Source organism: Mobula birostris, chromosome 7, assembly GCF_030028105.1.
Source record: "Mobula birostris isolate sMobBir1 chromosome 7, sMobBir1.hap1, whole genome shotgun sequence".
NCBI classification, from domain to species: Eukaryota; Metazoa; Chordata; class Chondrichthyes; order Myliobatiformes; family Myliobatidae; genus Mobula; species Mobula birostris.
This window is the reverse complement of record NC_092376.1, coordinates 5169246-5186050: the sequence shown is the minus strand read 5'-3', so window position 1 is coordinate 5186050 and position 16805 is coordinate 5169246. Positions and strand designations below refer to the sequence as shown.

The following is a 16805-nucleotide window of genomic DNA, read 5'->3' as shown; positions in this document are numbered from 1 at the left end:
AGTGGTTTTCTCTTTGCCACTCTCTCATAAAGCTTCAACTGGTGAAGCACCCGGGTAACAGTTGTTGTATGCACAGTCTCTCCCATCTCAGCCACTGAAGCTTGTAACTCTTCCAGAGTTGTCATAGGTCTCTTGGTGACCTCCCTCACTAGCCCCCATCTTGCGCAGTCACTCAGTTTTTGAGGATGGCCTGCTCTCGGCAGATTTACAGCAGTGCCATATTCTTTCCAATTCTTGATGATTGACTTAACTGTACTCCCAGGGATATTCAGTGACTTGGAAGTTTTCTTGTATCCATCTCCTGATTTCTGCTTTTTAATAACCTTTTCGCCGAATTGCTTGGAGTGTTCTTTTGTCGTCATGGTGTAGTTTTTGCCAGGATACTGACTCACCAGCAGTTGGACCTTCCAGATACAGGTGTATTTAAGAGACTCCTGGACAGGTACATGGAGCTCAGAAAAATAGAGGGCTATGGGTTACCCTAGGTCAGCGGTCCCCAACCACAAAGCATGTGCTACCAGGCTGTGAGGAAACGATATGAGTCAGCTGCACCTTTCCTCATTCCCTGTCACGCACTGTTGAACTTGAACTTATGGTTGTCAACTGTCCCGTATTTGCCAGGACATCCCGTATATTGGGCTAAATTGGTTTGTCCCATACGGGACCGCCCTTGTCCCATATTTCCCCCGCTAAGGTAGAGCGTTCCTATGAAACCTTTCATAAGCCGAAATGGCATAAAGCAAAGAAGCAATTACCAGTAATTTATATGGGAAAAATTTTTGAGTGTTCCCAGACCCAAAAAATAACCTAACAAATCATACCAAATAACACATAAAACCAAAAATAAATAACACTATATGATAAATACATAGCCTATATAAAGTAGAAATAATGTATGTACAGTATAGTCGGGAAGATAAAGGCAAAACCGATTTGTAGGGAAAAAAAATTGGCACATACGCGCATGTGCACATCACATGCGCACGTCACGCATGCGTACACAGGTGGCCGTCCAAGGCTTCATGGTCATGGTAGTCTTTCTTGAGGTAAGGTGTCCTGGGATTTGACTGCTACTTTTGTCCCTTATTTGGGAGTGAGAAAGTTGGCAACCCCAACTGTAAACGACATGTTGAGGTGAGTTTAACCCTATTTGAACACCTCCACCCCGCTCCCCCCCCCCACCGGTTGGCCGGTCCGCAAGAATATTGTCAACATTAAACCGGTCCGCGGTGCAAAAAAGGTTGGGGACCCCTGCCCTAGGTAATTTCTCAGGTAAGGACGTGTTCGGCACAGCTTTGTGGGCCGAAGGGTCTGTCTTGTGCTGTAGGTTTTCTATGTTTCTATCTTTATGACAATCAATTGATATACCGCGACTGCACACAGGTGATCTCCATTTAACTAATTATGTGACTTCTAAAACCAATTGTCTGCACCAGTGATGATTTGGTGTGTCATGTTAAAGCAGGGTGAATACTTACGCAATCAATTATTTTGTGTTTTATATTTGTAATTAATTTAGATCACTTTGCGGAAATCTGTTTTCATTTTGACACGAAAGAGTTTTCTTCTGTTGATCAGTGTCAAAAAAGCCAAATTAAATCCACTGTGATTCAATGTTGTAAAACAATAAAACATGAATACCTTGCTGGGGTGGGGGGAGAATTAATACGTGTTATAGGCACTGTATGTCTTATGGACACACCCTCTTCTCATTGCTACCATCAGGGAGGAGGTGCAGGAGCCTGAAGACACACACTCAGTGTTTGAGGAACAGCTTCTTCCCCTCTGCCATCTGACTGATGAACAGACAATGAACCCGTGGAACTACCTCACGATTTTTTTCTCTCTCTTTGCACTAATTTTTTTTAAATATTTCTCATTACAGTTTATAGTACTTTTATATATGCCACAAAACAACAAATTTCACGACACATGTCAATGACGGTAAACCTGATTCTGACTAGACTGATTGGAAAACCTCACTTTCAGCTTGCACTGGGGTCACGCTGCTTACAGTGACTTGTTGTACCAGTTCTGTATAATTTATGTTAATTTAAGTTTAACGTTAACTTGTTTGTAACTTCCTGGTGTTTATAAGACATAGCAGCAGAACTAGCCTACTTGGCCCATAGAGTCTGCTCTGCAATATGCATGTTCGTTTGTTATGTGGAGTGCCGTATGACGTGGGCAATCATGGGCTCATGACTATGATTGTTCTTGGCAAATTTTTCTACAGAAGTGCTTTACCACTGCCTTCTTCTGGGCAGTGCCTTTACAAGGTGGGTGACCCCAGCCATTATCAATACTCTACTGTTCAGAGATTGGCTGCCTGGCGTCAGTAGTCAGTGGTAGCATAACCAGGACTTGTGATATGTACCAGCTGCTCATACAACCATCCACCACCTGCTCCCATGGGTTCACGTGACCCTGATCGGGGTGGGGGGGCTAATCAGGTGCTACACCTGCCCAAGGGTGACCTGCAGGCTAGTGGAGGGAAGGAGCACCTTACACCTCCTTTGGTAGAGACACATCTCCACCCCGCCACCCGACATGTATGACCATGACAATAAGTTAATTATTAATCTGTTCTTGTTTGTTACCCAAATCCACATGCTCTATCCTTGTGGGCCATTGTCTTGTGTGGGACTGTATCAAAAGCCTTATGAGAATCGGGTTCAATTCTCACTGGTATCTATAAGGAGTTTGCACATTTATCCCATGACAAGGTGGGTTTCCTCTGGGTGCTCCAGTTTCCTCCCATATTTCAAAGATTAGGGATAGAGAGTTGTGGACGTGCTATGTTGGCGATGGACCGTGTCGGTTGTTAGCGCAAATGACGCATTTCATGATGTACATGTGACAAATAAAAGTACTCTCTTTAAAGCATCATCTCCATAGATTCCCTTCCCTATTACTCCAACCACATCCCTGAGGGAACTGTGTGCAGTGAAGAGTTGCTCTGTCTCCCCAACAAGACACTGAATCCACGAAGCTTCAGAGTAAGTTTATTATCACAGTACATAGATGTCACCATGTACAACCCCGAGATTCATTTTCTAGTGGGCATTCACTGTAAGTACAAAGAAACACAATAAAATTGATTGAAAATCCCACACAAGATGGACAAGCTACATGCAAAAGACAACAAACTGTGCAAATAGAAAAGGGAAAAAAGAAATAATAATAAATAAATCAGCAGTAACTATTGAGAACATGAGATGAAGAGTTGTTGAAAGTGATTCCATAGGTTGTGGGAGTAGTTCAGTGATGGGGTGAGTGAAGTTGAATGAAGTTTGTTCTTATTGAGATACAGCATGGAACAGCTCCTTCCAGCTCCTCAAACTGTCGCCCAGTAACCCCTAATTAACCCGAGCCTAATCACGGGACAATTCACAATGACTAATCATGAGACAATTCACAGTGGCCAGTTAACCTACCAACTGGTACATCTTTGGTCTGCAGGAGGAAACCAGAGCACCCGGAGGAAACCCTCACAGTCTATAGGGAGGATGCAGAGTAGCCGGGATTGAACCCTGCACTACAGGGACCCAAACTGTAATAGCGTTGCGCTAAACGCTACACTACTGCGGCACCCACTTGGTTCAAGAGCCGGACGGTTGAAGGTAATAACTGTTCCTGAACCTAGCAGTATGGGACCTGAGGCTCCTGTACCTTCTTCCTGGCCTGGATGGTGCATGTCCTCGATGACAGATGCTGCCTTCCTACAATTCGTGCTAAAATCTATCCTGGCCCGACATATTGACGCAATCATGAAGAAGGCACATCAGTGGCTCTCCTTCATTCGGAGTTGGAGGAGATTTGGTATGTCACCAAACACTCCAGTCGATCTCTACTGATTGTATTCAACACTTCAGGAACAGCTTCTTCCCCTCTGCCATCAGATTTCTGAGTGCTATTTACTAATCCCTTTTGTCACTATTCAGTTTGAAATTCACAGTAATTTTTTTACATATTGCACTGTACTGCTGCTACAAAATGTTGAGATATGTCAAAGTTAACGGACCTGATTCTGATATTCATGTGCCTATCCAAGAGACTCTTAATTCAGTAATGTTATGACTTTGCATGATCCATTCTGCCTTTGCCTCCTATCATTGCCCTACATCTCCAGCATGATATAGGAGCAGAAATAGGCCGTCTGGCCCACCGATCCAGCTCTGCCATTCAATCATAGTGAAGGGATATTAATCACTCATCTAATTTTCCCCTCCATTTTCTTTCACCCCTGTGGCGTTAGGGTGCAGTGCTATAGTGTTCGATGGGCCGAATGGCCTCATCCTGCTCCCATGTCTTACGTGCTGCTGCTGCAAAACAAATGTTACGCTCAGCTATATTGGCTCATATTTATCTCAGGGAAACCCCGTCCGCTGCCCACCTGGTCTCCCGGTTGTGTCAGTTGCTATATAAATGCCACCAGATTCAGCTTCAAACATCAATCATCAGCCAGCACACAATGTACGTTTTACCAATTACACTTTATAGATATTACTAAGTCTGTGAGATTAATAGACGTTCAACACAAAAAAGGAATGGAAAAGGCTCCAGACTTATCAAAGTTCAATTTTTTCGTGCACACGTTGGAGCTCGGGGGCCTCTTCGGGACCACCCTGACCGCGTTGACTCGCGGCTCGGGACCACCCGGAGCGATCAGCCTGAGCTTTTCCACACATCCATCGTCCTCACAGTCTCTCGTCCGACTCCCCGCCAAAACCCCCCGGTTCCCAGCCATATGAGACACCCTATCACCCCCAGAAAGAATAACATGGACACCCATTGGCTCATTTACTCTGTTATCTGTTATAACCCAAGCAAAGTGCTAGCTAGAGACTCTCTCAGCACTTAACATAACAAAGAAACCATTTCAATTACAACATAACAAAGAAGCCATTTTGATTAACATACACGGTGACATAAAAGAAGAAACCCCTTACACAAGAATCTGTGCATTCTGGGAATATTGTGTTAATTTCTGGCCGCCTCATGATAGGTAGGATGTGTAAGCTTTAGAGAGGATGTAGAGGAGATTTACCAGAACACTGCCTGGATTAGAGGCCGTGGTTTATGGGGAAAGGTTGAGCGAGCTGAAGCTTTTCTCTTTGGAGTGGAGGAGGATGAGAGGAGACGTGACAGAAATAATGTGGCATAGGTCAAGTGGCCAGCCAGCACTCTTTTCCAAGGGTGGAAATGGCTAATGTGAAGGGGCATAATTTCGGTGTTTGGAGAGAAGTATAGTGGGGCGGGGGGGGGATGTCAGAGGAGGGTCAGTTACTCAGAGAGTGGTGGGTGTGAGGAATGCCCGCTGGGGTGGTGGTAGAGGCAGATACATCGGAGACATATAAGAGACCCTTAGATAGGCACATGGATGAGAGGAAAATGGAGGGCGATGTAGCAGTGAAGGGTCAGATTGAGTTTAGAGTAGGTTAAAAGGCCAGCACAACATTGTGGGCAGAAGGGCCTGTACTGCACTGTGTTCTATGTTCATGTCATCTAAGTCAGTGATAATTAACCTGACTGACTGTGACGTGTTGCTATGAGCCACTGGAATCTGCATTAGAACCCTGTCGGGTTGGGCTGTTAATGAGCACATCCTGCTTTGTGGAGAATGGGACGGAACAGTTGCACAATCAGTCAGTAAACAATGCCACATGGCAGCAGGCGCCTCACCCTCCTCTCCCCGTCACACCCGCCGTCTCACCCTCCTCTCCCTCTCACAGCAGCTGTTAGCCTGGACCAGACATCTCACGCTCCTCTCCGTCACACCCCCACCGTCTCACCCTCCTCTCCCTGTCACACCAGACATCTCACCCTCCTCTCCTTCTCACAGCAGCTGTTAGCCTGGACTAGACATCTCACCCTCCTCTCCCTGTCACACCAGACATCTCACCCTCCTCTCCCTCTCACACCAGACATCTCACCCTCCTCTCCCTCTCACACCAGACATCTCACCCTCCTCTCCCTCTCACACCAGACGTCTCACCTTCCTCTCCTTCTCACACCAGACGTCTCACCCTCCTCTCCCTCTCACCCTCCTCTCCCTCTCACAGCAGCTGTTAGCCTGGACCAGACATCTCACCCTCCTCTCCCTCTCACACCAGACATCTCACCCTCTTCTCCGTCACACCAGACGTCTCACCCTCCTCTCCTTCTCACACCAGACGTCTCACCCTCCTCTCCCTCTCACAGCAGCTGTTAGCCTGGACCAGACATCTCACCCTCCTCTCCCTCTCACACCAGACATCTCACCCTCTTCTCCGTCACACCAGACGTCTCACCCTCCTCTCCCTGTCACACCAGACGTCTCACCCTCCTCTCCCTCTCACACCAGACGTCTCACCCTCCTCTCCCTGTCACACCAGACATCTCACCCTCCTCTCCCTCTCACACCTGGCGTCTCACCTTCCTCTCCCTCTCACACCAGACGTCTCACCTTCCTCTCCCTCTCACACCAGACGTCTCACCCTCCTCTCCCTCTCACACCAGACGTCTCGTCCTCCTCTCCCTCTCACACCAGACGTCTCACCCTCCTCTCCCTGTCACACCAGATGTCTCACCCTCCTCTCCCTGTCACACCGGCCATTAGCCTGGACAAACACTCTTCACCCCTTCACTAGCTGATCATAAGAAAATTAGATGTAGGAGCAAATTTTGACCACTTGTCCCATCGAGTCTGCTCTGCCATTCTATCATGGGTGATTTACTATCCCTCTCAACCTCATTATCCTGCCTTCTCCCTGTAATCTTTGACATCCTGACTAATCAAGAACCTATCAACCTCTGCTTTAAATATACCCAATGATTTGGGCTCCACAGCCGTCTGTGGCAATGAATTCCACAGATTCAGCACCCACCAGTTTAGGCGTTCCCAACCTGGGGTTACGGACGTTGGTTCACAGCATAAAAAAGGTTGGGAATTCCTGCTGTGGCTGAAGAAATTCCTCCTCATCTCTGTTCTAAATCGACATCCCTCTCTTCCAAGTCTGTGCCCTCTGGTCCTAGACCCCGCCCCCCCACGATAAGAAAGATCCTCTCCACATCCACTCTATCCAGACCTTTCAATATTTGGTAGATTGAAGAAATGATTTCTCCCACTAACGTGGAGATGGGTAGAAGGACATCCGGAGTCTACACCTCCGCTCCGCACTTGATGTCCAGCGACGTGGACAGCTGACGAAGGACCTCTGTGGATGCTATGCCATCACAGGTCCCTGGAATTGGATTTTGGTGTGAAACAGGAGACATGGGGGCTGGCGAGCAGGAGCTCGCAATTTGGGTCCTATCATCAGCTCGACCAGGGGTCGATAACTGAAGACTGGACCCTGAAGATCGATCGATAGTCCAGAAATTGAAGTCCAGTGGCTGAAACTAGGAGGCCCAGAGGCCTGTTCAGGAGTTGTGTGTGAGAGAGAGAGAGAGGGAGAGAGAGACAGAGGGGGAGAGAGGAAGGGGCTTGTTTTACTGCTGTTGTGTTTTGTTACTTGTTGTGTTCCACGTTGTTCCACTGACCATTGTGGGCATGCAATGTTGGCGGTGCAACGTGTGGCAACACTTGTCAGCTGCCCGCCACCCATTCCCGTTAACACAGACGGTGCTTTTCACTGTTCACTTCCACGTACACGTGGGAAATAAATGAATCTGATCACCTCTGGCCGCGGCGCCACAGTGGCCAAGCAGTTAGCACGACACCATTCCAGCTCGGGGCGTTCCGGAATTCCAAGTCTGGTTCCCGCACCGCTCAGCAAGGAGCCTCTGTACATCCTCCCCCGTGGAATGCGTGGGTTTCCTCCGGGTGCTCCGGTTTCCTCCCACAGTCCAAACACGAACCAGGTAGGTTAACTGGTCACGGTAAGTGGTCCCGCGATTAGATTAGAGTTGATCGGAGTTGTGGAGATACTGGGGCAGCATGGCTCGAAGGGCCGGAATGGCCTGCACTGCACTGTACTGCTAAATAAATAATGGACTTGGGTTCGATTGCAACGGTTAAGAGAAGTTCGGATAGGTACATGGATGGGAGAGGTATGGAGGGCTATGGTCCGGGTGCAGGTCGATGGGATTAGGCAGGATAACAGTTTAGCATAGGCTAGATGGGCTGAAGGGCCTGGAGTGCTCAATGACTAACCTTGATGATAGGTGCTGGAGACAGCACTTGGGAGGACAGGGACTGGCCACTGATTTGCCGACATTTTTCCCTAAATGTCTCTCTCTGCCTTCAAGGTACCCAGTTTAAAACCTCGTTCTTCAAGCAGTTTGTTGCCTGCCTCCCTGATGAGTCTCATATGTCACCTGCTGCATGGTTCTGTTCGCTAGTACGAGTTGGAATATTTTACCAACCTTCAGATGCTGTATCGGTCAATGTGATTGGTGCGGTCAATGTCTCTCTCCCCATGGAGAGGAATTTTGGGCTGAGATCCTTCAGGAAGAAGCCCGCTCCTGGACCTGGTGGTGAGGACTTAAGGCTTCTGCACCCTCTGCCCAATGAGAGCAGGGAGTAGGGGACATAACCCAGATGATGATGATCTATAGATACTTGGTGGAGAGCAAGCTAACTGGTTGGACCATGGCCTGGTATAAAAACACAGGGACTGAAAGGTCTACAGAAAGTGGTGAGTACAGCCCAGTCCATCACAGGAAAGCCCTCCCCACCAATGAGCACATCTACCCCATTGCTGCAGTATCCATCATTCAGATCATGCTCTCTTCCCACTGCTGCCATTGGGAAGGAGGTACAGGAGCCTTAGGTCCCACACCACCAATTTACTACCGCTCAAACATCAGGCTCCTGATCCATTGTGATCAACTTCACCCTCCTCAACTCCAAACTGATTTTGCAACCTCCAGACTCACTTTTACCTCCAAGAGGATCACAACCTTGTCGAGGGGTTTGGAGGCTTGCGTGCCTCAATGACCCGGAGCGCTATGCTGGCTAGAGTCAGAGCCATGTGCTTTGGCTTTTGGTTGGATCACCCATGCCGAGACCCTTCGTCAGGACTAACTGAAAGAAGAGCTAGTTCTTGGAACATGTCTCCATCCCTCCCCTTCTTGTCTTCTCCTATCATTTTGGATCTCCCCCTCCCCCTCTCAAATCTCTTACTAGCTCTTCTTTCAGTTAGTTCTGATGAAGGGTCTCGGCCCGAAACGGCGACTGTACCTCTTCCTAGAGATGCTGCCTGGCCTGCTGCGTTCACCAGCAACTTTGATGTGTGTTGCTTGAAATTCCAGCATCTGCAGATTTCCTCGTGTTTGCATCAATAGGATTGAAAGAGTGCCAAGAAAATTTACAAGGATGTTGCCAGGACTGGGTGACCTGAATTGTTTTTTTTTTGCGCGTGTGTCTGTGCGTGTGCGGTGTTGGCGGGACGATGACGATGTCTTTTTCATGCGTTTACAAGGCGCAGAGCGCGCGCGCGCGAGAGAGAGAGAGAGAGAGAGAGAGACTGTGTGGCGTGCCATTCCTCAAACATACATTCCGCAGTATTTTTCCCTTTTTATTTTTCGAGGTCGAGATGCGATCTCGACACTCAACCCGGCACAGATGGAAAGCATACTTGGGAGCGGATCCGCCTGGGTTCGAACCCGAGAACCTCTGTTCCAGAGTCCGGTGCTGATGTCATTGTGCCACCAGCTCACCCCAGGGTGACCAGAGTTATAAGGAAAACTGGAATAGGTTAGGACTTTATTCCTTGGAGCGTAGGAGAATAAGCTCAGTGGAGATACGTCTCTGCCAAGGATGGTGTAAGCCATCCTTCCCTCTGCTAGCCTGCAGGTCACTCGTGGGCAAGGTGTAGCAACTGCTTTGCTTATGGCTGGGGTCACCCATCTTGTAATGACACTACCCGGAGAAAACAATGGCAAATCACTTTGGCAGAAAAATTTGCCAAGAACAATCATGGTCAAAGACCATGATCACCCACGTCATATGACACAGCATATAATGATGATAATAGATAGGGTAAATTCTTGCAGATTTTTTCCACTAAGGTTGGATGAGACTAGAACGAGAAGCGATGAGTTAAGGGTTATATCAATAAAAAACTGTACAGAGAAAATGTTTATTTCCTCCACAGATGTTTCCTCACTTGCTGAGCTCCTGCAGTATTTTGTGGGCATTGAAATATAAACCAATTCTCTCTGCATTAAACTTCATCTACCTCGTCCCTGTCCACTCCACCAGCTGTCTATTTCCCCTGAGACTTGCTACAATCCTCCTCACAGTTGACTGCACCTCGAGGGTTTGGGTCACCTGAAAAGATTGCGCCCATATCCAAATGATTACAATAGGAGCAAAGTGAACTGTGGAAATGGGCCAAGGGGTGGCAGCTGGAATTCGACACAGACAAGTGCATGTTGTTGAATTTTGGCAAGTTAAACCAGGGAAGGACGTACACAGTAAACGATCGGGTCCCAGAGCATGTTGTAGAACAGAGGGACCTTGGAGCAGCTACAGTTCCTGAAATCGGCATCTCAGGTAGTTCAGGTACTGAAGACAACATTTGACACACCTTCCAGGGTAACGAGTACAAGACTTGGGGTGTAATGTTGGGACAAGGATCCAGAGATGGCACAGGGATGAATGAAAAATGGAAACCTACGTGGGAGCGAAGGGTTACATTGAACTGAGAGTAGGTTAAAAGTTCGGCACAACATCACTGGCTGAAGGGCCAGCAATATTTTATTATTTATTTAGAGATACAGTGAGAAGGAGGAGCTTAGGAGAGACAACGGAGCCTAACAGCGACCCCTTTGCTTGCATCTTCAGAAACAGCTCTATTTCTCTCTTTATTATCTCTATTTTTCCCTTTCAGGGTTCTTTTGAAGACCCTGACCTGGAGTTACACGCTGACTTCGGTTCTTTGTGGGAATGGGACCCGCTCTCGGTCTTCGATATGCCAAGGACGTTAGGAGATTAGCGCGCCTTCAGAGTTTTGGGATTTCGTGGCTCTGGAGGCAGGTGGACTCGAGGTCAGTGCCTCTGCAGGAAATCAGTGTGTCGTGGGAGATGGAAGATCTCTAGCTGTGCACCCAAAGACCTGAGTTCTTTGGGCACAGAGCTCAGGAAAAGCAACGCAACTAACTTTTAACCTCGTAAATCAGCGAGTTCTTTGTTATGTCTCCCCCCCTTGCTGTGAAACGGGGACACCTCTTTTTTCCCTTAATAGGGAACGAGAGAGAGCCTGTGGTATGTCGAATACCGGGTGAACGAGTAGTCTTTGGAGTACTGCAAGTCTGTGTCTTTATTGATACTTTGCTGCATGCTCGAGTGCTCAGTGGAGGGTGCCGATTTTTTTTGCTGGTGGGGGAGGGGGATCGTTGCTTGCTGCTGCTTATGCGTGGGGGGAGCTTGGGGTTCTAACATTTAACTGTCACTCATTCTTTGGGGCACTCCTGTTTTCATGGATGTTTGAGAAGAAAAGGTATTTCAAGATGTATATTGTATACATTTCTCTGACATTAAAAGTACCTTTGAACCCTCTGAAACAGGCCCTCCGATTCAAATAGCCACACCACCCAGCAACACACCCATTTAACACTCACCGAGTCAGAACCAGGTTTAATATCACTGGCATATGTTGCGAAATTTGAAGTTTGGCAGCAGCAGCACATTGCAATACACAATAATTTAAAAACTGTAAATTACAGCAAGTATGTATATTTAGGAAGTTAAATTAAATAAGTAGCCCAAAAAGAGAAAAAGATAACAGTGAGGTATTGTTCATAGGTTCAATGTGCATTTCGTAATCGGATGGCAGAGGGGAAGGAGCTGTTGCTGAATCGCTGAGTGTGTGCCTTCAGGCTCCTGCACTTACTCTCTAACAGCAATAATGACTGTAAGATGCAGAAGGAAAATTAGGTCATTTGCCCATCCAGTCTGCCCCCTCTAATGAGAAAAGGATGTGTACTGGCCAGAGGGTCGCCGTGAGCTCAGGATGACATGGTGGGGCCTCTAGGGAGAGAATTTGGCTGAAAAATTCAACAGGGATGCAGGAGGTTTGAAAATCTCTCCGTGCGAGTGGGAAAATGGGGACAAAGTCCAAGTACGCAGGGTACGTGATAAGTGGCAAAGGAGGGGCTCCAGTAGGATACAGTACACATCAGCAGCTCACTCTGTGGATGGGCAGTCACATACAGGTCCTTCTGCCCATCTCGTCCAAGACTTCCATCTAAGATTGGTTAACGTTTAAGATTCTAAGTCAAGATTGTTTAATGTCATTTCCAGTACACAAATGCAAAGGAGAACAAAATAATTGTTACTTCAGATCTGATGCAGCACAAAAAAACACAGTAAGACAAAGAACACAATAATTTAAGAAACACAATAAATATAAATACATAAGATAGCTTATACACATAGATTGCTTGTATGCCCATAAAGTGACACGAGGTATCGGAGTGTCTGTACATAAGGTGACTCTGACAGGCAGTGGTAAAGTAGTGGTGGTTGGGGGTGTGGAGGGGTAGGTTTGTGGGTGGAGGTGTTGATCAGCCTTACTGCTTGGGGAAAGTAACTGTTTTTGAGTCTGGTGGTCCTGGTCTGGATGCTACGTAGCCTCCTCCTTGATGGGAGTGGGACCAACAGTCCATGAGCAGGGTGGGTGGGATCCTTCATGATGTTCCTGGCCCTTTTCCGGCACCTTTCTGTGTATGTGCCAGTCACATTTGCCTGTGTTTGACCCAAGTCCCACTGAGCTTTGCCCCAAGTGCCTTTTCAATGCATCCACCTCTACCACTTCCTCTGACACCTTGTTCCACATACCCACCATCACCGTTCCGTCAGCAGCGTGGGTGCGTGACCGCGCAGTAACTGAAACGCTCCCGAGCACGTTGCCTTTGTTACTGCACAGCTGGAACTGTACGCAGCTGGGGAAAGTTTACAAACCCCAACAGACTTTCCTTCTTGTACTGTATTTCATTACAGCTTTCAATTAATAATAAAATCAGAAGCATGTGATATATCAATGTTCCTTCTGTAGCATATATATTACAAAAAAAACATTTCAAGTGCTACACAGTTTTCAGGCTGTGTAAAATTTCCTGCTCAGACCAATGGCTGGCTCGCACAGCTGTAAACAAAAATTAGAGGGGACATTGCGGGCATCACCCTGTATGTGGAAAAGTTACCTATACCCCTTGGGGTCCTGGCACACCTTCACCTTCAGCCCTGCATGTTCTTGATTCTCCCAACTCTGGGGGAATGCCCCCATGTATTCACCCTATCTTACCCCCCTCCCCTTGATTTAATACACCTCTGTGTCATCGGAGCAGAATTAGGCCATTCGGCCCATCATGCCCATTTCTCATTCTCCTGCGTCTAGCCAACCTCTCCCGTAACTCAGAACTTCTACAGGGTCCACAAGACAGAGGAGAAGAATTAGGCCATTCAGCCCATCGAGTCTGTTCATTCTCCTGCGTCTAGCCAAGCTCTCCCGATAACACAGGCCCTCGAGTCCCGGCGAGCAGCAGATTTCACGGGAAACTTTCAGAAGACGCCAGGCAAGACCGATCCGCACAGTTCCGAACCGGAGCCTCCCTGTCTGTAAGAGGGGACCTCTTCCTCAGCACGGAAGATCCCCGCAAGTGGGAGAGTTCAGCCGGTCGGGGTGGGAGAGGACGGGGGTGATGATGGATAGGGAGGTGCAGAGAGGCCGCGGGCCGGTGAGGAGGGATGCGAACAGGTTGTAGGTGCTAGTGAGAGCCGGTCGTCATCTCTGGACACAATGTAGGGGGTGGTGGGTGGTGGGTGGTGGTGTGGTGGTGTGGAACGCCACCGTATTTACTTGCAACACACCGTCCATCCAACGTAATCTGAAAGGTTTTCGTTTTGATTTTACCTTAATTTTATGCAATGCCTTTTCCTCCTCCGTCATCTGCACCCAGACGGTGATCCCGGAGCGTTTATACTTCAGACACCAGCCCTTCTCGGAATTGCATTCCTCCCTGAAAGAGGTAAAATCCACATCGTCGGGGACCTGGACGGATTCCCTGGCCATTCGCCCCTCCTGCACCTGTTCCAGCTCCCGTTTCAGCGCCACCGACCGCGTTCCCCAAACACTTCCAACGCCGCCACGGGATTAAACAAACGCGTATTCCCCCTCGCTCTCTTTGCAAGAGAAACACACACAAGGGGGGTGGGGGAGCTATGCGAAAGGATGGAGATTCCTTGCAGCTCTGTTTTGAAATGGAGAATGGAGTCTGCCTTTGGTCTCTCAGGTTTAAATGGACCCGTCACTTCGCACCACGAATCCCCACGACCGGCGGTAACTGACGGCTGATTGGCAGCTCACTCCGGGGCCGGTGAGAACGGGCAGGGGAATCCGCGTGGCCCTAACGCCCGTCGCTCAACTGTACGCTCCCTCCCAGTTACTGTCGATCGAGTCCAAATTTTCTTTCGCCGTAGGCTTTCATACTCAGGGTACAACTGCCATGAAAATTAGCCTTCGCACCATGTTACGTTGGACTGCCCCAAACCAAAGTTCTATCCGATTTAAATATGCAGTATCGCACACAAAATTCTGGAGGAACTCAGCAAGTCAGGCAGCACGTATGGAAATGAATGAGCGGTCAACTTTTCGGGTGGAGACCCTTCAGTAGGATTTGACTTGAGTTCCTCCAGTTTTTGATTTCCAGCATTTGCAGAATCTCTTGTATTAACGGCGGATTGCCTGAAAGGGGGTGCCTGACGCTGGCCCCCTAGGCCTGACACGACATAGTAGTAGTGGTGCCTGAAGAGAGTTTCCTCCAGGTCCTCAGGTATCCTCCCACTATCCAGAAGATGTACCGGTTGATAGGGTTAACTTGTCATTATAAATTGTCCCATGATTAGGCTAGGATTAAATTGGATGGTGTGGTTCGAAAGGCCGGAGGGCCTGTTCTGCACTGTCTCTCAATAAATAAGAAAAAGAGATTGAAAAAGAGTTAACTTCACTTTCCGGCCCCCAACCAAGTATAATACGTTGTTTAATTCTCTGAAACTTCTGCCACCTCCAGCGGGATCCCACCATCAAGCACATATTTCTCTTCCCCCCCCCCCAGCTTTCTGGTTCCGTGGGGATTGCTCCCTACGCGTCTCCTTTGTCCATTCGTCCCTCCCCACTGATCTCCCTCCTGGCACTTATCCTTACAAGTGGAACAAGTACCACACCTGCACCCCCTCCCTCACTACCATTCAGCGCCCCAAACAGTCCTTCCAGGTGAGACGACACTTACCTGCATGTCTGTGGGGTCATCAGGTGCTCCCAGTGTGGTCTCTTGTATATCGGCGAGACCCGACGTAGATTGGGAGACCGTTTCGCCGAGAACCTATGCTCCATCCACCAGGACAAGCAGGTTCTCCCAGTGGCAACCCATTTTAATTTCATTTCCCATTCCCATTCCAATAACTCCATCTTTAATATCTCTGTTTTTCCCTTTCAGGGTTCTTTTGAAGACCCTGACCTGGAGTTACACACTGACTGTGTTTTTTTGTGGAAATGGGACTCGCTCTCTGGGTCTCACAAATGGCCGTTACTCAGCACGCCAAGGTCTCGGACTAAGAGAGCTTCATTTGCCTTCGGGGGACTGAGTTTTCGCGGCTCTGGAGATGGGGGGCTGGAAATCAGAGGTCGGTGTCTCTGCAGGAAATCGGTGTGTCATGGGAGACAGAAGATCTCTGGCTGTGTGCCCAGAGTTCTTTGGGCACAGAGCTCAGAAAAAACAACGCAACGGACTTCTAACATTGTAAATCAGCGAGTTGTTTGTAATGTCTCCCCTCTCGCTGTGAAATGGAGACACCCCTCTCCCTTATTAGGGAGAGAGACAGCCTGTGGTATGTCAAATACCAGGTGAATAAGTAGTCTTTGGGGTACTGAAAGTCTGTGTCTTTGCTGTTGCTTTGCTCACGGTTGAGTGCTTAGTGGCGGGTACCGGTGCTTTTTTAATGCCGGTGGGGGGGGAGGCGGGACTATTGCTTTCTGCTGCTTACACACGGGAAGTGGGGAGCTAGGGGGGACTTTGGGGTTCTAACAGTTAATTGTCGTTCTTTCTTTAGGGCACTCCTCTGTTTTCGTGGATGGTTGTGGAGAAAAAGCATTTCAGGATGTATATTGTATACATTTCTCTGACATTAAATGTACCTTTGAACCTTTGAACTTTGATATGTGCATCCTTGACCTCCTCCACTGTAAAGATGAGGCCACACTCAGGTTGGAGGAACAACACCTTATATTCCGTCTGGGTAGCCTCCAACCTGATGGCATGAACATTGACTTCTCAAACTTCCGATAATGCCGCCCACCCCACCCCCAGCTTTTCCCTCACCTCAGCCCCTTGCCCACCCATCGCCTCCCTCTGGTGCTGCTCCCCCCTTTTTCTTTCTTCCATGGCCTTCTGTCTCTTTCACCAATCAACTTCCCGGCTCTTTGCTTCATCCCTCCCCCTCCAGGTATCACCGATCACCTTGGGTAGTAATCTCAGGATTGCTACCTGTGCCACGTGCTAGCGAGGGAAAGAATAGTCGGATCAGGCAGATGAATGCGTGGCTGAGAGACTGGTGTAGGGGGCAGGGCTTCAGATTCTTGGATAATTGGGATCTCTTCTGGGGGAAGTATGACCTGTTCAAAAAGGACAGGTTACACCTGAACCCGAAGGGGACCAATATCCTGGCGGGAAAGTTTAATAGAGCTGTTAGGGAGGTTTTAAACTAATTTGGCAGGGGGATGGGAACCGGAATGACAGAGCAGAAGAAGGGGAAAACAGAAATAAATCTAAGATAGTGAGCAGTAAAGATGTCAGGAAAGACAGGCAGGTGATGGGGC

General features: G+C 48.3%; 1 protein-coding gene across 1 annotated transcript in view; it reads right to left on the bottom strand.

Moving 5' to 3' along the window:
* stard10 (StAR related lipid transfer domain containing 10) overlaps window positions 1–14270 on the bottom strand; it is a 53660-nt gene extending 39390 nt beyond the window's left edge. Inside the window, exon 1 of the mRNA XM_072262523.1 lies at window positions 13845–14270. Within this exon, the coding sequence (XP_072118624.1) occupies window positions 13845–14003 (159 nt within the window). The 5' untranslated portion in view covers window positions 14004–14270. The remainder of the gene's footprint in view (window positions 1–13844) is intronic.
* Between the last annotated feature and the right edge of the window lie 2535 nt (window positions 14271–16805).